Raw genomic sequence first — 23,122 nt, 5'->3', positions numbered from 1 at the left:
TTCCCTCCTTGGGGCTCTGATCTTACCAGACCCCCCTCCGCACCCCCGCCCCTGGCTCTCCAGTACACCTGAAGGCAAAGAGGAAGGAATGGTTTCCAGCTGGAAAGCAGAACAATCTTTGCCCCATATTGCATGTTAAAACATTTAAGACCAGGCTCTTTTGTAAGACGGGTATATTCATAGCGTGGAGAAAACCCCTTTCACTTCCTTAACATCACAAATCGGTCTCTACTGCCTTCTCTAAATAACCTATAATATTTTATTGCCACAAGTCCTATCAAAGGTTGCTATTTCCTCCAGAAACTCTCTCTGGTTTTGCAATTCTAGGTCTTTAAAAAGCTATTTTTACAATCTGGATCAGCTAGGCTTTCAAAATGGCAAGACAGGACCGGTATGTGCTCCCAAGAGCCCACACTTAGAAACGAGGTACCCTGACAGCCTATCGACCAGTCCACTGTCATACTAAAATACACTTTTTGCCAATTAACCAGCACAGCTGCAGAAATAGGTGGAATACTGGATAATGCAAAGGTTGAACTTGAAGTGAAGACAATTCAGGACTGTGTCTCTCCGAAATGAAGCTAAAATTGCCATCCCTTTCAGCACTTCAAAGACCAGAGCTTCTGCAATGCTGTAAGTTAGTTTATACTGCAGGGAGGAGCTATGAAGTTACAGCTAAGGAAGAGTCTTTCTAACCAATAAACAGAAATATCTCTCCTTTTGATTGTGGTGGTCTTTCCTACATCAAACCCTAAAATAACCCCTTCCTTCTCCTCCTCCCCAGACTTGCTGACCTTGCCCCACACCCTTCCCATACCATTACGGAACATCTTTCCCAGCATCTGGCCCTTCAGTGGCTCACTGTAAAGGGCGGTGTTGCCCTCTTCCTGCTTTCCACATGGGTAGAAAGCCGTTCATACTCTGGGAACAGCAACTGCAGGAGGGATAAGGCTTTTGTTACAGTCTAGCTATTACTGCCCACTAACTTAAACTTGGCTCTTCCAAACACCAGACTTGTCATCACTTGTGATGTATATTAGATTTGGATCTATGCAGCCAAGGAGGAAAAAAAAAAAAGAGAGTTAACACTGGCCTATTTTAAGCTCTGTCATAATTCCTGTCATGTAAGACTCTCTTTAGATTGCAAATGGATCACACGTTGGATCTAGCTAAAACTGTTAGCATACTGTTTGAAATTCCATGCCCAGTGCAACACTATTGCCCACATGTAACCGAGGGCTCTGAAAGACCCTGGGGAGCCCGTCTGACATCTTCTTCTTGCAGGAGCGCTGCAGAATACAAACACAAATCACAAATACAATTGCAGAATACACACTGCAAATACAATTCATTAACACTGACAGATCCAATCCATCCCAACAGACGGGCGTGCAGAAAGCCAGCCTGAGAGCTGAGAACAGCCCTGCAGCGGCCCCCTCACCCAGATGGGACAAGAGTGGTGGGCTCAGTGAAACCAGCTGGTGAGCAGCTCCCTCCCACCTCTGCCTGCGCTGATGCAAGGCTGGTACAAGTCCGCAGGGTCACCGAGCAACATTTATACCGCTTTCACCAAGGCAGGAACAGGCCAATGACTTCACAGGATTTATTCAAAACAGGAGAAGAAAAAGCTTTCTTTACAGACATCATGAAACACATCAGTACAGAAGAGGACAGGGAAGGTGTTCTCACCAACACACAGAGGCTGCAGAGCTGCTACTACCACCATGCTGCCACGGGGGAGTCCCCGAGCAGAAAGAAGGTGCCTCCTCAATTCCGTCTGCGTTTGAGTACAAGAAGCAGAGCATGCTCTCCCTCCCCACCGCTCCTGAAGCACGGAAGCAATGCGTCTGCCCCCCACCTGTTCAGAAAAAGCACACAGCAGCTGAGAGATCACCTCAGGTAGCTGGCGGAGAAGCGGAACTCATCTAGCAGCAGCTATGTGGTATTTCTGTTACTGGAGATGAGCCTGCAAGTAATTTGCCAACAGTTGCAAAAGTAGATCAGCAGAGAGCTGGAAAGAGGTACCGACTTCCAGTGAGTACTCCCAAACGGGAGCATTTGTGTCTCAGAGCATCTTCCCCAAAACATTTTTGAAATAAGGCTTCTTCTGTACCAAGCACAGCACTGTACTGTAGAAGTAAATGTTCACTAAAATTTATTTTAAGCTATTAAAAAAACCAGAAAAAGGTAAAAAGATTAAAAAGTCTTGCAAGAATCACCAAGTTGTGAGTTGCCTCCCTCTTCCTTTGCCAAAAATACCATCTGAATGGTTTCAAAAGTCTTACAATTTATACAATAACCATGGCAACTTCCTTTCAAAGTGTTTATAAAATCAAATATTGTAGACTAGGAGTTTAGCTTATCAGTACACAGCTTCGACTGTTTCCATAAATCAGCCCTGGTCCAAAGAGCTCTTAGGACTATGGGAACAAGTTTTAAATTATTTTTCCAGTTTCTCAATGGACCAGGTTCTCGGCTGTCATAACCCCTCTGAAGCAAACCAAACAGTATTTGGCATTCGATCGTGACTCATGCAATCTCTGCTCAGAAAGCATCTCCTGCATCTCCCATACACTATCACCAGCTGAGATGAAGACAGAGATATCCACCTGCTGCACGAGCCTGGCTCCAGCGGGAGTAAATTTATTGCAGTGGCTCATGCAGATACCGCGTGGACGTACCGCACTGTATTAACGCTGCCTTACAGGTGGGAGAAGTTAGGCAATCAAGTCTTAAGAGCAAGTGCTGCAAGATGAAGAGCTATCAAAACATGCCAGTGCTTAGACCTAACAAATCTGACAACCCTGATTTAAAAAGTGCTTTGACGGTCAAGAAAAAAATCCCTAAACACGCTAAAAACTGGTCCGCTAGCAATGCACCTTTCGGAAGCCGGGCAAAGTAACTTTCCCGTGAGTATAGATGTCCTCATCCGTGCCCTGGTTTATATGTTTCACCAAGTTTTTCTCAAACAGGAGGGGGTGGTAAGCTCCCATGGTACACGCACGGTCGTGAAACTTCTGGTAATAGTGGCAAATGTCCGTCTGCCGTTTGGAAGGGAGAAATTCATACACGTCCACCTCATCGCAGAGCGTCATCATGATCACGATGCCTAGGGAGGGAAAAAAACCAGAGCACCGATGAAACATTCCAGCGAGACGGGTGGTCAGCAAGGAGCAGCCAGCTCCAAGGGAAAGGGTTTCCTGGCTGAATATTTAGACGAGGCAGGGAGAAAACACGCCTGGCCAGATGGGGCTGTGTTCTGAAGCCCTTTCTTGCACAAGGTATGATTGACTGGATCACAGCAGGCTGTTTGCAGTGACAGCCATGTCGAATGGCCAGTTTCTAGGAGTGCCACCATTCTCCACAACCTTTGTGGAAACGTAGGTGTCTGCCAACGTGCATTGCAAGTACTGCTCCCTACAGCTACCTGACAGGGGCTGCGGGGAAGGGGGGTCAGGCTCTGCTCCCAGATGAGAAGCAACAGGACAAGAGGAAACAGCCTCAGGTTGCACCAGGGGAGGTTTAGATTGGGGATTAGGAAAACTTTTTTCGCTAAAAGGGTGGTCAAGCACTGGAACAGGCTGCCCAAGGAGGTGGTGGAGTTGCCATCCCTGGAGGAGTTTAAAAAAACATGTAGGTGCCGTTCTTAGGGACGTGGTGTAGTGGTTGCTCAGCAGCCCTGGCTTAGCAGCTGGACTTGATGATCTCAGAGGTCATTACCAACCTCCGTGTTCTATGATCCAGGTGATCCAAGCAGCCCATCTCAAACCTCCTCGGGTAAGCAGCGATGAGACCTTGCCCCTCTCCCCCACTGCCCCTGGGGGTGCCGGGGGTATGGAGGCCCACCCCCACCCCCGCCGCCCCGCAGCAGAGTGGTGCTGCCCTCCTGTGTCCCGACACGAGGGACACGAACACCAGGGGACACAACGGCCAGTGCCGGGCACAGACCACCCTTCTGGCCAGATCAGAAGCCACAGGGTATTGGCTACTTTTCTTTTAGTGCAAGAAATAGCAAAAATATACTAGGGAAAGGTATAACAGCACCAAAAACTCATGCAGTACCTGAGACATGAGGGACTGTGACATGATGAACACAGTTTGCAAAACATTAGAAGAACCCGTCCATGAAACCACTTGTTTAACTAAGGTGCATTCTAAACACATTTCCATCCACCTTTTCGAATGACAGTTTCCATTCGTGTTTAGGCCTTCCAGGAAACCCAGAGCTGCCAGCTGGAACGTGTCAGTGCCCCTGAGCCTGGCAAGGTGGCTTGTTTTACAAAGCATGTAACATGGCCCAAAGTTAAGTGACCGAGGAATTTGCTGTCTGACACAGCCCAGCGCCTGCCTTCAAGCCCCCAGCTCCAGTGAACAGCGATTTTGCTGCTGAAGTCATCGACTATGCTGTTACACAGCTGTTCTGCACATATATCCCAGCAGTGATGCCATAGGTGCTAGGTGAGAGCAAGGTTCTGGAAGAAAACTAGACACCCAACCAGCAGAAATAAGAAGTGGCTCTGTTTACACGGAGGTAGAAGGGTGCCTGTGTCCCAGCAGCGATGGGAGCAGAGGAGGGGCTGAAGCACAGCAAGCTGGACATCCATGTGGCAAAGATGACCACACGTCTAACGCTGTGATTTCAAATACATGTGAACTTCCCAAGAAGTTCACTCCCTTTTATTCAGCTGGTCATGAGATCTGCTCTCCAGTAAGAAGGAAAAGCTTTGCAACAGCAGAATGTAAAACGAGCCTCTTCGCCAGCAGGCTGGATTTAGCATGCTGACAAACAAGACGTGAGCATGCTGAATAAGGAGTAATATCACTGAACTTTTCAAGGCAACTAATGAGTCTGACCAGCCCCAGCCCCCCAGTAAGTCTTTAGCTGTATATATTTTTCCATATATATATATATATACACACATTTCCATATTTATATATGGAAAGCATAAACAGGCAGGCACTTAGATTTCATCTGCAGTAACCAGATTTATCTGCCTGACAAGCTGTGAGGCTGCAGGAGCTGTACCCTTCCTCTTGCACCCTATGGGAACTGCTTTGGTGCTAGAAGCTAGGAATTCTCGAGACCATCTCAGTGTTGCAATCTGCTCTTCTGTTTTCACATGGAACCAGGCCATGTTTGTAACTGCTGTTTCAGAGCGATGCTGCAAACTGCTTACTTTAACACAACCGAGCTGCTACTTTAAAGACAGGAAGCTTAAATTCTGGCATAAGACAAACACTGTAAAAATAACTCTGATAAGCACCATAAATTTGTAGTTGCCTTTGAAAAAAAAGGCATCCTGGGGAGTTCCTGCCTGCAAACTGAAAGAGAAGTTCAGAGGGCAATTATCTTACCAAGCATTCCTGATGATGGCGGATTAGGTTGAATATGCTCCAGAGAATTCTCCTGCAGAATATCCCAAAGTTGCCACTGCATTTTTGGATTCAGGATATAGAAAGGCTGCTCTGGATGTGCACTACGGTATGACTTATAGCTTTCAAAAAAGTTGTAGTCTGGTTTTCTGTACCACTGCAAAATGGAAACAAGAAGTCAGATTTTTTACTCCTAGCCCACTGTTTTTACTCCTAGCCCACTGTTTCCTATAACCAACAGGAAACGAGGATGAATGACTTGACTTGGAGCACAGAGCAAGGAAAACCCGGATCTCAGTGAAGGACCATTAAATGAAATCAGCATCTTGCATAATTTCATTCTGCACCTCCCAAGAGCAGATGACATTGAGAGCTCAGTCTTAAACATTACAGGCCCTGAACCCTCTCCACGCTGGAGAGGAGCATCCAGTTCTGCAGGCACTGCCTCCCAAACCAGGCTGAACTGATTTGCATCCTAAAGCTTCCCCTTCCAGTAAAAACACTTAGGAATGGTTTATGTTTTCTTAAAATTATTTTGAAGTTTTTTTTTCCCATGCTAAGAATATCCCATCCTGGTTTTACTGACTCTTGAACACGCTGTACATACACCCTCATGTCTCCTGGAGGTGTGGGACAAAACACAAAAATAAACATCAGTGAGAAAATAGGAAATGCAGCCCAGAGAAAGGAATGCAAAGACCTCTCAGTTACAGGCAGAGCTTAAAATAAAAGCTAAGAATGGACTATTCACTTCTACCTGCTTTCACCCTGCGCTTCCAAAGCTCATCACCCATCAAATAACACTCTTTTGTACTCAGAATGAAAAGAGAATGCTAGAAGGACTGCAACACCCACAAGTGAAAGTCTAGCTGATGCGGAGAGGAGACATTTGCTAAGATCTTCAGAGGGTTTCCCAATCCGTTCATAATGCATCAAGTGTATCTCATGTCTGACTGGGGCTTGAAATACGCAAGCATCAACCATCCGCAAATCTTACAGCGACTGTCAGGAAGAGGAGGTCACCCTCTGATGAGATGACAGCTGCTGCAGCCGGCAGTGACCTCCTCACTGCAGCACCAGCCCAGGGGACAGTAAAGGTGGTGACCTGTTACACCTGGTCGGAGGCCCTCACCGGCATCAGGAACAGGCAAGGGTCTGCCTAGGAGCACCCGCGCACAGGATACTCTCAGAAGCACGTACAGATACATCCATGATATCAAAGAAAAATGGCCTTAAAGATGAGTGATTGCCCGCATTAAGAGGAAGTGGGCTGACACACTTTGAAGCATATGAATCTGATTTTACTTACAGAAAACTCAGCCTTACCTCATGAATTTCTGCATGATATGGTGCTGGATCCCAGACAATTAAGATTCCAGTGTTATACAGTGCTTCCCTCAGGAACTGCTGCTCCTCAACAGTGACAAGCTTGAATAACAACAAGAAATACAATAACGTACAGCATGCTGTCAGATTTAGCAGGCAGCCAAGCACTAAACCACAGGGGACTACAGCCACAGCCACCGCATGCAGGCAGGGACACGACCCCCAAGTGACGCCCTATCTACCAGCGGAGGATGCAGCGGAGGCTCACAAGGAAAACTGCCGTTGCAAGGCTTCCTCTATCCATCTTCAATAATAAAACAAGGACAGGACCTGCAGAGCGACCCCCTCGTACGTAGGATACCATCGCCCCAGCTACCAGAAGCATGTGAGAACATTAGTCACTGCCACCAGTCACCAGGACAGTCCAGGAGGAGCCCAACGCAAACACACGGTTGGCTTTATCAAGAAACGTCACTTGATGCAAAAAACATCTGCACGGGGGTGATTTCTCCCGAGCAGCATGGAGTCAGCAGCCAGGGCTCAGCACCCCCGCCGCCCTGCTGCGGGACCACCAGTGCAAAAGGCAGGATAGCACGGCGTGCCCAGCCCCCCCAGAGCCCCCCTCGCCTCCCCAGAGCGGGGGGGCTGCAGCTCGGGCAAGGGAGCTCTGCATCTCCTGGGAGCGGCCACGGGAAGGGAAGCACCCCAACAGCAAGGCACGGGGGCTGCAGGCAGCACCAGTGGGGAGAGGCGGCTCCACCAGAGGCTTTCCCAAGTGAACACAACCCGGTGGTTCACACAGAGAGGGTGGCCGCTGCAGCCTGCACACCACCGCCACAGCTTGTGACACCGGAGGGGAACCCAGGTCTGCAGCAAAAAGCAAACAGGCAGGATCACACAAGACAGGGATTGCTCTCCTGTCCTCCCCACCCAAAGGCATAACCACCACAGGGACAGCTTGTAAGCATCTGCTGCAGAAAAGCATGACCATAAAAAGCAGCTCCCATTTGTCTCGATTTTCTCCACGGATCTAGTTAAGAGCTAGCCAATTTATCCTCGAGTATCCCAGCTGCCCCCAGCCTCGCTGGCCATCCCCCCAACCAGAGCACAAGGACACTGGCCAGCCCAGAGGTGAATTATTCCAAAAGCGAGAAGGGTTCCCTCACATCTGTTCTTAACTCCACGGGTTTAGGCTCTGGCTTGGACCATATGTACTGCCTGCTTTCATTTCCTCGGAGGAGCTACGACATCTAGGGCACTTGTTAGCAGGAGCATGCGGTGCTGCAGGTGTGAACTCCAGCCTGAGCTCCAGGATTGCGGCAGCAGGGAGGGGGCACGGCTGCTGGCACCAGCCACCCCTCGCCAGGGACAAGCGGGATGGAGCGCTGCCACGGGACAGGCACAGGGCCTTCATTTTCATTTCAGTGTTTCTATTTAAAGGCTAGAAATCTTTCAGGCACTTTTCTGATGTGAAACACATGAAAGGAGCTTTGGAGAGAGGCTGTGCATCAGAAAAAGCAAAGGTCAGCCAAGCAAAGCCATGTGAGTTGGCAGAGGCACACAAACCCCTGGAGAGAGCTGTGACAGGCACAGAAGCCACCAAGGGATAAGCAGCCTGGGGGGAGCCCCTCCACAGCCACAAGGAGTTTGCTGTTTCTATCCCCCCCACCCCACGGAGCTGGATCTTGGCACTACTAATTATCTATCAGTCACTTAACCTGCCTGCTGGAGGAACCTGGCTCCCCAGATCTCACCTACCTGATCTGTCCAGTAGCGACCCAGTCTTTCCAAGCAGCTAAATTCCCTTGAATTGCTACATGACTTCTTTTTCTTGCCCAGCTTTTTCATCCTAATTAGTCAACTGATCTATTGATTTCCTAGTTTATTTCTCCTTTAACCAATTCACTGTTTAGCAAGCATCTTGCTAATACAGCCCCTAACCTCCTGGTATGTTTACTGACCGCATCAAAACAAGTTCCTTCTCTCCGACTACCACAGTCAATGCCCTGGTAATCTAAACACGCTCCCCTTTCCCATCACAATATTACTCTATTCCACCGATGTGCTATCTCCTTTCTCTTCCTCCCTGCAGACTCATTAGTGGCAATAACAGCAAAGGCAGCCAAAGCAGACTGCGCTCTCCGTGACAGCCAGGAGCCAGCCAAGAACTGTAAACAAGGGCTGGGAGGAAGGAGGTACTCTGGTCCTTGGTCAGTTCTCCTAGAAAGGAGCTCTGTCCTACACAATGACATTGGCACTCCCCCTGCACGCTGTTCAGCCCTTATTTTTGCAAGACGTGACTGCTTTCCCAGGGCAAATTGATGCCTTGGGTAAGGCTGCAGGAAAACATGCCATTAAAGGAAGCAATACTGATGACCTAGTGATGGTTTAAAAAAATAAGCAAGGCAGTGTTAAAAGAATTTCTTTATTGAGAACAACTTCCGAGCCTGGGGACCTACAAGCCTATCCTAGCGAGGATCCCAAATTTCTCCCCTTCCTGCCAGTAGCAATCTATTAATCTTTCCCTGTACACCCACGTACAAGATAGCCCACTCTACTGTTGAAAGCATCCATCCCCAGATATGTGCTAAAGACTGGTCAGCAAATTACAGAAAAATAGCTTAAAATAATTATTAAACAACTTAGGGCCACCGGCCACACATGCCGAAGAGATACTATTCAATACAGACTTGTTTTGGCAGACTAGATTCAGGAGATCCCATTTCCTTCATATTTGGCAAGAGCCAAAATAAGAGCAGCCAAGCCACCATCCCATCCTGGTTCCCAGTGACCACTTCTAACAAAAGAAAAGCCCAACAGACCAAGAACAGACTGCAGCTTGTCCAGTAGCACCTGATGCCTGTGAGAGCTCTGCAAGGCACGGCACAGCTGCTGCAGCACGGAAAAACAACGTGCCATCAGGCAACCCCACCAACAAGAAGGTTCAAATGATGTTGCCGTGGCTAGAACAGCACCATTAAAAGTGCAAATAAAACCACAGAAGAAAACCAGGCTCTCAATCTAGTGATCCCTGAAGATAACAGGGACCACAACTAGAGCTCTTCACCTTAGAAACTCCAAAAGAGAGACTCCTGTGCTATTCACATGAGAGCATCTTTTGCCCTTTCAGCAGCTAGGTCAATGCTGCATTTTGAGTTAACCTGAGGCTCTAAAAGCTCCCAACAATTTTGCTCTCCCTGTAATTGAAGTTTTCTAAGCTGGTGTCTCCTTTCAGAGGGGATGGTGGCAGATGAAAAACATCACCCATGGCTACAGGCTGATCTGCATGGAGAACAGCAGCGCTGTAACAACGTGACAACAACTACACTTGGTCCAAAACAAGAGCATCCACATGGAGAGTTATTACTGCTGTACTACAGCTGTACAATCACAGAGATAGCCTCCTCCCTGTGCGGGTAACCCTGGTATCACATGGGTCATGTACATGGTTTTGCTGGTAAACGACTTCATATCACAGTAAGTTTGGCAATGAGCACATCCTCCAGAGAAAGTTTTCTTAAGCGATAGCACCTATCTGGCATAGTAAAAATGCATATGGAAGGGACAGATTAAAAAAAACCCAGAGAGGTCAAAGAGGACAGAGGAAAAAAGATGTCAGCAGCCAGATACATCTGCTAAAACCAGACAGGTTCAGAAAGGACAAACTGACCCACATCTGACTGGTGGTTTAACGCAGAGGAACCTAGATGCAGCGAGCAGAGAACAGAGCACAGTAGCAAGGGGACAAGGCGAGACCCAAGAGCAGGAGGAGGTAGAAACAGCATTTGCACAAGAAGCAAGAACATAATTCAAAAGACACACAAAACAAACTAGAGAAACTGGTTACAAGCTAGCTACGTGTCTTGCCTTTGAAGGGGATGGCCAAACTCCTGCTGCTGCTTTGAGAAACTTCAAACCTTGTTACAGGGCAGCATGTATGGACTCCTCACAGAGGAACAGATGAGAAAACTCTGCGCCTGTAAAATCTTAGTTTTGGGGTGAGGAAAGGGAATGGCCTTTTTTGGTTCTGAAGTACAAAAGCTACACTTCAGTCCCCCATCTCTTCTCCGCTCTCCCCCTCAGGCCTGATGTGCCTACAGCCTCCTCCTCCTCTTCCTGGGTGCTCACACCCTGTGCTGCACTGCTGCACCAGGTCTTTCATTCAGCGACTCTTGGCCTATTCAGTATTCTACTGCCCCACTCCATCCCCTCCCCAGCACATGCTGCTGTGATATCCTCTTTTCTTTGCATGTCTGCACTTGAACTCCACCCTGCACTGAGATGGGCAAACACGAAGGGCAACAGCTATGTGGAAGAAGGCACAGTCTCAGACATAGCTAAGGCAGTGATGGTCTCTTCTGCAGGTCTCACTCTGCTCCTGAATGGGTGGCACACTAACCCTGCTAGCATGTTGTTAGACATGGCCCTAACCACCAAGAGTCTGCTTCAAAGCCTACTGAAGTCCAAAGAAATTGAGCAGAAGGACAGCCTCATACCTAGAAAGAGCTCTTGAAGAGTCGGGAAAAATGTAACTCTGTACACAATGCCTTGCATTGAAGGTGCTTTCTGCCGTGCTCTGCAATGAGGTCCTGGACCCTACGGCTCCCCCACCAGAGCCCACACCCCTCCTGGCTGCACACAGGCTACAGCTCTAAAAGTGCCTTCAGCCATTTAACAGCCCTGGTTAACACGTTGTCTACAGTCTGTGTCATCGCTGGGCAGAAAAGAAGTATTGTTCCTTTATTAAAAGCCAAATAAACTTCCTTCATTCTTCACACCCATCTCTGGGGCACAGCTCATCTCTTGGCACACCCCTGTTTGCTGAGCATTAGCTGAGCCGTGGTGTCGTTCCTGCCTTGTGCTCCCAAAGCACAGCAGCAAGCAAGCAGCCAGCCTTCCTTCTCCAACAAAGACATTTCAAGCCAAGACAAAAATCAGATCACCTTGTGCCCGCTGTACACCGCCAGCAGGCTATGGCAGGTCCGATAGCACATGCTAGTTTAACTGCGGCAACCTCATGACCAACTGCCCCCTCTTACAAGGAAAGACGCTCCCATCCTGCAGCTATCTGCTAAGGACAGGAGAAATCAGATGGAAAGCCCTGTTCTCCCCAACTTCATTTCAAAGACGTCCCAGCAGCAGATGAACCCAGAAGCCCCGCGGATGCTGTTGTTTCAGCCTGCCTCCCAGCTGCCCGGGGTGCAGGGGCAGCACGCAGCTCTGCCACGCTTGGCACGTGTTCGCCAGACCTACCTGGGAGTTCACAAGACGAATTGTGGTCTTTTGCCCCACATCTTCTTGAAAGCCGCTGATAGGAGCCCCGTTGAATCGCAAGACGGCATCGTGGGTGTCTGAAAGCAAAAGGGAGTGAAAGCCTGTGAGCTGACAACTGAGCGATGGAAGAAACGTGTACTAGGTTATTCACTTGCACTTCTATACAAACTGGCTGTTTCTAGCCTTCCATGTAACAGTGAGAAGTACCAAGCCACATTCTGTGGCAGAAGTTGTTAGTCTAACTTTATGATCAATACATTTTTAAAAATCCACTTCTTAAACTGGCAGGCTGAGAGAGCAGCTCTCTCAGAGCATTTGCTCTGCACAGAGGAGCACAGCATCACCCTCCCTCTTTTTCTTTCCACTTTACCAGCAGACAGACCAGTACACAATTAATTTACCATGTGGCTGGCTGCAAATGAAGTAACTAGGAAATAATGGCCAGCCAGTGTCCTCTTGCAGCCTGGCAGTTGACCAGCCAGAGAAACATGTGTAATAACCACAGGGGAAAGCAAAGCTGACTTCAGCCTGCCAGCGTACCTCCCACGTTACAGAAATAAAACCACTGCTGTGCATTTAACAGGCAAGGCTTGTTATATGCCTTGAGATTCAGTGCATTTTCCCCTGCTGGCATCATCTCTTAAGATAGCACAGCATTCCTCCAGCACCCTCCTCTGCCTTGGTCCAGCTGCCCAGGCGGCTGTAATGCCACAGAGCCAGGCTGCTGCTGCGGCACAGGGGGTGTTTGTGCCCGTCACCCTGGCACCCCTGCTCCTCCATACCTACCTGCTAGATTTGGTCAGGAAACCTTTAATGTGATCAGAGGTGCTGTTAGAGGAGCAGGACCACCTTCCTTGCCTTTGAGCTGAGGCCACACAACCAAAGCTCATGGCATCTGCAGCCGGGGTCCATGGGGAACTGCTGAGTCCCCTGCCAGGGCAGAAGGGCTCTCCTGGTCCAGAACCAGGTCTTTTCAAGATCATTTTCTGGAAAACACAGGTGTTCTCACAAGCAGTGCTGGAGGATCAGTAATCACTGGCAGTGAAGACTCTTTTCTCAGCTACTTCATTCTCATAGACAAGTAGATACTGTTTAGAGCCCTTTCAAATCAGCACACAAAACCCAGAAAGGTGATGTTTCCCAAAAAAACACATCCACGCCCAGAAGCAGCTCTGTAGTTACCACTACAGCCCCTCACCTCCACATCCTACCTTGCATCAATGTAGTACAGGGTTATAATTTCCCCATACAACTAACTTCAGGCAGACATCAAGTGTTATGATGCCCTAAATTTGCTTTCAAAAAGGGCATCTGATGACTGCACAGGCAGAGTAGCTGGTTCTCTGAAGCACTTTTTCCAGGTGGTTGGGCTGCACTTGTTACTTCTCGTATCACAGAACTCTGATTCTGGCAATTCGTAACCTCCAACAACACCGAGAGCCCTGTAAGATATGAGCTGCTTGTTTACAAGCTTCTCCCTGTTCTGCTCTGCCAGCCTCCTGTCCATTGACTAACTGCTCATTTGATTACACGGAACAAATATTTCCTGGAAATTGAGTGACCCATTGTGCTTATCTACACAAATGATTCATTGTAGGCCTGTCAGATTTAGTACCTTTTTGGCACCTTCCTCCAACAAAACCACAGCTTTTCTGACATGGAAATACATCAGGTCAGAAGTGGGAAAAAAGATGTACATAAATACATGGAATTCTCCCAAATCCCTCGATATTCACCCCAGACGTTTCAAGGCTGCAAGTGCCCCAGATGCTGCGGAGTCGCTAGCAGAGGTGACTGCTTGAGCAGGAAGGTTGAAGTCTGCAACTCAGGCGTGAGGAACATCACCAGGGACACCACCAGGGGTTAACGGCAGTGCCTTGGCTTTGGGGACAAGCTCAGAGCCCGGCCACCAGAATGATGGAATGGCTTCCCACCTCTGACGTCCTCCCAGCTGTGCCACAGCCGGAGCGCTGCCCGTGGCGCTGCTTCTCTGCTCCCGCACCGAATCCAACCCGGGCATGGACCACGTTACACCACTGCCATTGCCCTCAGCTCTCCAGAGGGTCTCCTCGCAGAGGAGCGAGTGGTTTTGTCAATATGCTGGAGCCTAATGGGGACACCGTTGGACACAAGCTGTGGTGGGGGAGGGTGTTCCAACAGAAGGGCACTGCTGTGGAAACCTTTAGCTACTGAACTTTAAGAGGCACCTGAAGAAGCCAAGACAGGTACTCCAAGGAAAAAATCAGAATCAGCTTCCCACGTCTTGCCCCACCTGGCCTCAAACACTCCCAAGAGGTGGAAACACATCAACCAGCTCCCACCTGTAATTTTTACCAGAGGCGATGCTGTCCTGGTTCATACCACCACTATTGTGTTCATCGCACTTTTCGTAGCTTTTAAACACACTCCAGTGTTCAACCTCATCCTAGCACCTGCCTACCTGCCCTGTGGAGCACACAGGAGTTCAGGGGAGAACTTCTGAGTAAGAACCAGAACAAAACCCTGACCCTCCTGCAAGCATCCAGGGACTAGAACTCTGAAAGCTTTGCCCAAGTTCCTGTCCCTAAATAATATATTAAAAGCTATCCATCTACTTGTTTCAGAGGACGAAGGCTCCTTGCAGCTTAGGCCAAAGGGACCTGATCCAACAGACAGCTCAGGAACACACCAAATCCTGCAAACAATTTCCACTGGAGAGAAAACTCCTGGGCATTAGCAAAGTGTGAATTTTAAGTGAGCCTCAAACCACAATTAATGAAGAAAGCTGAGGGAGCTACAGGCACAGGAGAATTTTCTGCCAGGCACAAAAACCCGAGTTGAAGCCCGGTGAGCTGGTTTCCCCTGCATGCTGCTTTCTTAAAAGACACACAATGCTCTGGTATCACAACATGCTGCTTTATAACCCACAGCATGAGATCAGTGCTTCAGCATTTATTAATTAATGCAATAACCTCAAGACAAATACAGCCAGGTAAGACTTTACAAAGCGTAACCAAATGTCGTCTAAAGAAGTAAAATAAAGCCCTGTAAAGTTTTTCTGCGGTCTTCTGGGCCACTCAAACTCAGCCACTGCCTTATGGCTCAGAATGAAGCGGTGCCACTTTTGGAAAGCCATGAGCAGGGATTACAGCATCACTAAAGGCTGGATGGGACCTTGAAGACTGCCTGTGCCCAGGCCCCCGGTCAACTGCAGAAGATTGCTTAGGGCTGTGTCTGGTGTCCCCATCACTGTCTTCTTTTACTTCTTCCCTGAAGAAGTCTTTCTGACCGAAAATTTTCTGACTGTTAACACTGCAATGAGCACACTGGCATTACCCAACCCACCCCAAACCCTCTCAATAAGCAAACACTTCAGGAACCAAGACCACACTCTGGTACTCAGTGTTAGTGCTACACTAGTGATGCCAACATGATCGTGAAAATTGAAAGGAGCAGAATAATCGAATAGAAGAATTAATTGAATAGAATAAATTGAACGGAACTAATTGCACATACACCGTGTCCTCTCAGCTCCCTCCAACGCCTCCACTCCCCTGGGGCTGGCCTGGTTTGCTCTGCCCAAGGTCCAAGGCTCACAGGCACGGCGCTCTAGGGCAGCACAGTGCAGCCTACACCGCACGGTGTGCGCGCTCAGAGAGGATGGGCGAATCTGATCATTGCTCCCATCTCCTCCCATGCTGTAATGTTCACTAACTTTAGCAGAAGTTTAAGAATAATATTTAAATTTACTTTAAACATCTTTGTGACCACACCAGAGACTTACCGGCAAAAGCATGGCAGTAGGTTACTTGTATTCAGCGTAAGTTATAACCCAATGTTATTTAACACTATGCTAATAGAACGATACCAACCTATCTCTTGTCCCAAATGAGATGATTTCAGAGATCCTGCTGAGGAGACGACAGCACAGCGACCCAGGCTGCCCACTGTTTCATTGAGGCTTTTCCCTGGTAGGTATTGCTGCCATTCAGAGGTGCCAAAAGGACCATCCGATCCCTGTATCATGGTCACATTCACTCTGTCCCGTAGCTGGCAGAGCAGCTTCTCTGGACTGAGTTTAGCAGCATTCCTCTTGCCGGTGTAAGTCACGTTGTACTTGTTCATGGACAGGTAGTTCATTCTGACCTTCTGCAGCCTGGGTATGAGATTTCTGGATGAACTGTCCTTATCCCATACCTTCACGCTGTCTGCTGCTTTCTTGGATTTTTCAGCCATTCCAGAGGTGCTGCTTTTTACTTTGTTGTGGTTACCAAACCACACTTTGGGCATCTCACCCAGTTCACCAGCTGCTTCACGGAAAAAGCCCTGGGATTTAAGTGGGTTCCATTTTTCCAGAGTCCTGTGAACCTGCAAATCATCGTTCCCAGTCTTGAAAGAAATGTAGTAGCTTCTTCTCGTCTCTCTCCACAGGCAAACTGTCAGTGCTACCAGTACCACCACAAGAACACACATAAATTTTTTCAACACATTGATGTGAACCATAGTGTACGGTGCATCCAAATGGGACCTGAACACGGGGCAGGGAGCTGGTCCTAGGAGAGAGGAACACATCTCAGTCAGGGCTGCATGCACAGGCATGAGTATATATAAATTTATAAATATCAGTGTGTGGGCAATCAGAGGGGAGAGGGAGAACATAGGAGTAATCTGAACAATTCAGGCTGTTTGAAGATCTCCTTTCAAAGTCCACCACCTCACACCCCAAACGGTAAGATCTGAGCTGGCTGTTAGCCACCACAGGCTACGTAACTGTGGTCTGAGGCCACTGCCGCTCAAACCTTTTGCCTATTCCCTTCCATAAGTGACAGTCAAGTTTAATGCTGCCAGCATCACACCAGCAGCAGGGCAAGTCTCCACCTTGCTTTCCCTCATCTCCCATCCCAGCCAACATCCAAATCCTACCACTAGCATTTCCAGAATTGAGCTTCTACTTGACCGTAGGCACAAGCGCTAGTGAAGCACATAATAAATCATGTAACTGTGGGGGGAAAAAAAATGAAAAGAAAAAAAAAAAAAAGACCTGTGAGTTCACGAACACCAGGAGTACAGCCTGGTACTGACACATGGTGACTGCAGTGGGCTGGGGGTATTCCCAGCATCAAACCTCATTCACAGCTGCTGGGAGCCACTTCACCCACAGCAGGGTTTGAGGCATGTTTGGGTTCATAAATGCACTTTGATAAACATTACTCAAGGTATGTTACCCCTGCAGAAAGCCAAGCCAACACCATGTTGTACAGCACTACCCGTCCTCTTCTGCACTACCTCATATCAGTGGACACCCTCCAGCTCCCATCAGGTTACTAAAGGGGGCAATTCGATAGCAGGAGTGCCCAAAGGGCAGCTCAACCCAGGCAGCACAAGGGGCTGGCGTAGGAAACACATGCTGAGGCAGAAACACCTTGCGAGCGGCACGCAGGACCACAGGAGGCAGGGCAGCAGCTGCTCCTTTCCCTACATGGCTGCTCCGGGATGCCTCCAAAAACGTGGGAGCAGCATGGAGACACCAGGTGGATGTCCCAGTTCTCCTCGGGAGACAAACACACGCGGATCACTACCCACCCTAGAGAGGCACTAGCAGCACCTGCCTCCTTGAGCAACGTGCTGAAAGCAAGCGGTGCTAAGCTGTGGCACCGAGAAGGTACTGAGCCACCAACAGGCTCCCTACCTGTGATAAAGCAGCGGCTCTCCAACTCAAGTCATTTTTGGCTGTCGGCAGATATTCTTCCGAGGGTTTAAGCAGGATATCCCAAAATACAACAGTTCTGTGATGCACTGAAGAGTTCAAGAAACACCTGCAAAAACAAACAAACAAACAAACAAGATAAAACCCCCACCCACTATACATAAGTCTTTTAAATGCTTAAATGCCCACTCAGAATGGGCATCTCCCTTCTTGGTCTGAAATCTACTCTCAGCTGAAGGAGGAGCTGGCTGGCAGCTGCCTGCTCTGTGCTCCCACCCGACCGACAGCCTTCCCCGGGGAGAAGGATCTGAGCAGTGGATACACTCGTAATACGGTGAAGGAAAAACCCCAGTGCTGATGCTTTACAAGGGAAAGGAAAGAAAAAGCTAACTTTCCCTAGGGAAATGTTTTCCTGCCTATTCTTGGGAAATTCACACGATCTTCCTCGAACGCAGTGGCAGAGAAGACTCCGCTTTTTTGGAGCGAGCGAGTTGTATGAAAAGTTGCTTTATAACATGTGTCTTCATCCACAGGTCTTCACAAAATAGACAAAGCTATTTTAGACTCTACAGTTTCCCTCTACCAAGGAAATGCAGCAAGAAAAAGGGATTTCACAGTGTTATACAATTCCCGCTTTTGCAGGAGCTCTGAGTCGGTACGATGCCGCATAAGCTACATTACAAATGCTACCCTTCACAGGATTAAATACTAAATTATTAAAGCATCCTACTGCTGACTACTTACATTTTCTTTTAACTCTACTAAGGAATTCAACTTTATTTCTTACAGAGCACCCCACAAATGAAAAGCAAACACCGTCTTCCTTCCAGTTCTTAAACAACAACAAGATTCAAGAAGCACAAGCAACTGTACCTTTTACTGAAATAATTTCCCCTGCCTCAGCAGACCACCTCACTTTTCACTTGCTGGAAACGCCGGCACTAGTACAGCACACTGGTGCCTTTTTGGCCAGTAAGTACAGTTTCAGACGGAGAGGTACAGCCGTCTGGGGAAGGGGGGGGTGTCAGGAGGGGATGCGGGACATCGTTGTGCTCTCTTCTGCCGGGAGCAGCTGTTCGCCATTGCAGTTCCTCCTCTGCTGTGGCCCCTGTCCTGCTCCCCCATGCCCCCCCCCCCCACCCCCCCACCCTGCAGCTGGAGACCCCCACGGCCGCCCGCTCCCCGTCTGCTGGGTGCCCGCAGGAACAGCAGGAGCCATGCCAAGGCAGGAGCCTGCAAAAGCATCTGCTAAAGGGGAAAGCACCCCGAGCCAGCCCCCGCGCTGCCCAGCCTCTGCAGGCACACACTTGGACAGCAACGTTTTCCAAATTGAGAAACACCAAAATAGACTTAAGGGCCAGCTTAGGACAACACTCGGAGCCACCTCCCTCCGACCACACTTCATGCAGCACCCAACCCCACTGTTCACGCTCTACTTCTTTACACAAGAGGAAGTGTCTGGCATCCAGGGAACTCAACCGAGATGTTCTGCGTGGGCAGGACGGAGCCTGCAGCCACGGGAGGTGCCCCGGCCGCCCCGCCGAGCCCGGCTCTTTGCTGCGGGCTCTGCCATGTCTCCTGAAGGGTTTCCAGGTGTAGACGATAGCAGGCATGTCTCAGCGCTGGCAGCCTTTGTTTCCCAGGGCTAAGATAATCCAGAGGAGCAGCGGGTTCATCGTGGTGGAACAACCTTACGGGTCACTGCAGGCTCCTGCAGAGACACTCCTCCCAGTGCTGCACAGTGGGGGATGCCCACCGAGTCACAGTCCCTCCTCTCCTCCCCGGGCCATGCAAAGGAACCTGGAAAACTCACCTTTAGCACTCAGCACAACACAATCCCTGCCTTTGATGACTGTGCACGCTGCTGCAACGTGAGCAGTTATTTTGCTTTGGTTTGTGAGCTGGCAAAGTAGGTTCTGCAAGCCAGGATATTTTAGCAGAGCCACAACATTCCAAGGTACCTTTTGTTCACTGTGGATTCACCGCAGTTCAGTTCAATTATTAGTACTCCTTCACGTGATATGATTTTATTTGCACAAGTAGCGTCCTGACATGAGGTCCCTCTCAAGCATTCTGCCATGGAACCTTTTCTGCGGAGCAGGAAGGCAGCTGCTCTTCCAGGCACGCTAGGATAGCCCACAAGCGCTGCTCTCTTCCCGTGCCTTTAGATAAGTCACTTGCGTGCACTCCTGTATCGCAGCAGCTAGTACAAACGGGCTCTTCAGAGGTGACAGAAACTTATCTACACGAAGCACAAGGCGTCAGCTATGAGTACTAAGAAAGGACAGAAAAAAAAAAAAATTCCCCCAACCTATAAAAACACTTAAACAAATAGCTTCTGCCTTCCTGAAACCTCGAGCCCGAGGCGGCTGCGCGGTGCAGCGCTGGCAGGCTAAGCCCACACAGCCGGTCCTCTGGGGGTAAATTAATCCTGTGCAGAGAACAGGCGTGTGATGAAGCATCTTCAAGGCAGTCAGGGAATTATACCCTGCCCAAACGCTCTTACACTTAACCTCTGGTGTCCGAGTATCTCGCTGGACTCGGGTCTTAACCACCGAAGTACAGCAGAGCACAAAAGCCCTGTGGCTGCTCACGTCCTGGGCAATGCTGTTGTCCCGGGGAGCTACAGCCAGCAGTGCCCTGGCAGGGAACACCAGGCAACCCCCATTTCCACAACCCACCAGATTTACCCTAAACCCACTAACAACAGGGTCTTCACCTCATTAAACTGAAAGCCTGTCAACCCTTTACCTGTCTCCTACAGTGACTGACAGCAGAGAAACTGCATAAATACAGACAAATGTATGAATACATTTATCTTTCAGTAAATGTACACAGATTCCACAAAAGTTGCGCCACCAGCTGTACCAATGCCCATCCTCTGCACATTTGTTTAATTGCTTCTTGAAACCACTTGCATTTCCCAAGCAGCCTGAGGCAATGAATTCTGCAACTGCTTACCTTGCAAAGATAACCCCTCCTCTCCCCGCTTCAACACCGCAAACCCGACCGTACTGACACTAATCCTTCTGCCTTCACCCTCCGCACGGTCATCTAACACCCCCCTTTACCCCACTCGTTGCTTTTCCAGGCGGCGTCCCGCTTGTTCCAATCCCTCCTTGCACAGCAGCTTTTCCGCACCTCCGACTCTCCTGGTCACCATCCCCAGCACCATCAGCAGCACACAAACATCCCTCGAGGCTGGCACACCGGGACACCCCAGCTGCACACCGCGGGACACGTGGCCCAGCAGCAACATAACAGGGCTGGCTTCGTTCTCCTTCCAAAACCTCCTCCACTTCTGTTTCCCTCCTTGACCATCACTAAGCCCTGAGCTCTAGGCTGCTGGTAATGACTTCTGGATATTTTGCAAGCAGGACTGACTCACTGAGCTGTCCCCAGCACAGGGCGGAGGGCAGGAATAAAATATGACAAAAGAGCATTATCTTACCCCGCTAGCACGGGCTTCCTTTGCTGCTGTGCTGCCCGGCCACCCAGGACCACCGGATCCCCCTGCAGCTGCTTGGTGTTTCCTCTGGTCCCCGCAGCCCTCTGCAAACGAAGCCAGCAAAACCCCACACCTGGCCCTTCCTCCTCGCCTTCATGGATCCGTTATCACTGTTCAACAGCAGAGATCTTGGAGCAAATCCCCGTAGGACTTCTGTGGTGTTGTGAAACCCGACCGCTTGGTTTCCTACCCACTAGGCAGTCACTAATCCAGGACAGAAACCTTCTCACCCCATGACAGCATAGGTTTTGTTTTTTTCTGAGACTCTTGGGAAGCAACCTCACCAAACCCTTGAAAATTCCGAGCGTGCTGTTCCCCTCTCTCCAGGTTTGCTACCTTCTGAAAATGAGAGAAGAGGAAAGAGGCACAGAGACTTGAAACACGACTCTTCTGCAAACAGTTGATGAGACTCCTCCATCAGTTCTTACTGATGCAGGTGTTAGTTTTATTTTTATTATGTTTACTGGTCTGAAGCCACAGATCCCACCAGAGTCCCTCTGAAATGCAATCATGTCAAATAACACCTTTAATTTAATTTAAACGATGGTTTGAGAGATGCAATCCCTGAGGACGGGCACATGCAGGGATCACTTCCACCTGTTCTGCTAAGCCTCTCCTTGGTCCCCCTGCTCACACACCAGCATCATTCACCTGCGGTTTTCTTGCCTCGGCTGCATGCACAAAAGCTTTTTAATTCAGCAAGTTGTTCCTCAGTCTTTTTTTGGGTAATGTGATAACAATTTCATATTTAAACTTAGAGCATTTACGTTTCTTTCCAGGCTTCCTTCATTTATGCATTTCCATCTGCACCCACAACTGTGCCATGCCTAAATACAAAGCAGTACAGCTTTGCTCCCAGCTTTTGCTGGTGTATTTTTGATATGTTTTTATGCACCCCCATACGAACATTTTATACTTCAACTGCACCTTTTTATTCCTATTTTGTACATTCTTGGTACTAACCCCTTCCTCCACCCAGCACCTTCTGTAAAGCACCCATGAAGAGAATAGTGGCCAGCAGCAGAGGCAGAATAAGTTCACATGAAAGTGTGTGAAAAAGGGGATACTGAAAGAGGAAAGACATGGAGATGTAGGGCAGGAATTCTTCCATTCAAAATAAAATAAAATACCCAAGGAAATTGAGGAGGAGAAAAAAAAATGCAATACAAGAAGTAACCTTGAAACCACATCTGCTCTTAAAATTCCCTATTCCTGTCCTGGAAAAAAAATAATAATCAAAAGCCCTTATAGTATTAAACCAACTAAGATCACATCATTTTGCAAACGAAGAAGTGGTATTTTTCATATATTTGATACACTAGATGAAAGGTGATAATACATCTGTGAAGCTAAAGATTGTCCCTCGGGAGCAAAGTTTCAGCAGATCTCTCTAATACTTTATTTAGCCTGGCCTGTTAATTCAACACTGTGTATTCGGTTTTGTAAACATATAAACAGGGAAGACTCGCTTCTAGCAATTCTTGGGGTTTTTTTTCCAAGACATCACTGTGCTGTAAAAATAAAACATCTGTTGAGCCATACATTTACGTAAATGCTTCCAATGCCACCAAACAGAAAAATTCCTCGTTCTCCATTTTTTTTTTGTTAGGTGGAAAATGAGGAAAAGAAGCATTTTAAGTGAAGAACATGGTTAAATTTCAGATGAGGCATTGAGGAGCTATACAATTCACTTGCTAATGAAATAAATCATTCCATTAGTCCTGCCTGCACTGAAAAACTCTGCATGCGCCAGAAAAAATATGCTGCTGTCACAGCTGAAAAAAATCCTCCAGGAGAATAGGAAAGGCAGAGTTTGGGGGGAGGCACAGGGGAAAGTTTAAGCATGTGTTTCATTTCAGTTTTACGTGTCAACAAACACTGAGATTTAATAAAGGCAGAAGCTTTCGTTTCTGGCTGTGTCAGCCCTTTATTCCCCCCCTTTTCTGAGGTCTCGT

At 48.5% G+C, this 23,122-nt stretch overlaps 1 protein-coding gene across 10 annotated transcripts in view; it reads right to left on the bottom strand.

The window, feature by feature from the left end:
* Positions 1–1,589: 1,589 nt before the first annotated feature.
* ST6GAL1 (ST6 beta-galactoside alpha-2,6-sialyltransferase 1) overlaps positions 1,590–23,122 on the bottom strand; it is a 47,601-nt gene continuing 26,068 nt past the window's right edge. For 4 of the 10 annotated variants that reach the window (XM_055816922.1, XM_055816920.1, XM_027779532.2 and 1 more), the window contains 6 exons: positions 17,642–17,768; positions 15,825–16,505; positions 11,953–12,050; positions 6,700–6,801; positions 5,356–5,530; positions 1,590–3,109 (listed from right to left, as the gene is read on the bottom strand). In XM_055816922.1, the coding sequence (XP_055672897.1) occupies positions 2,868–3,109; positions 5,356–5,530; positions 6,700–6,801; positions 11,953–12,050; positions 15,825–16,455 (1,248 nt within the window). In that variant the 5' untranslated portion in view covers positions 16,456–16,505; positions 17,642–17,768 and the 3' untranslated portion in view covers positions 1,590–2,867. The other 6 variants (XM_013295126.3, XM_055816923.1, XM_013295123.3 and 3 more) reach the window with 6 other exon arrangements.

The sequence above is a fragment of the Falco peregrinus genome, chromosome 12, assembly GCF_023634155.1.
Source record: "Falco peregrinus isolate bFalPer1 chromosome 12, bFalPer1.pri, whole genome shotgun sequence".
Lineage (NCBI taxonomy): Eukaryota > Metazoa > Chordata > Aves > Falconiformes > Falconidae > Falco > Falco peregrinus.
Note: the sequence above shows the minus strand (reverse complement) of the source record. Positions and strands in the feature narration are given on the sequence as shown.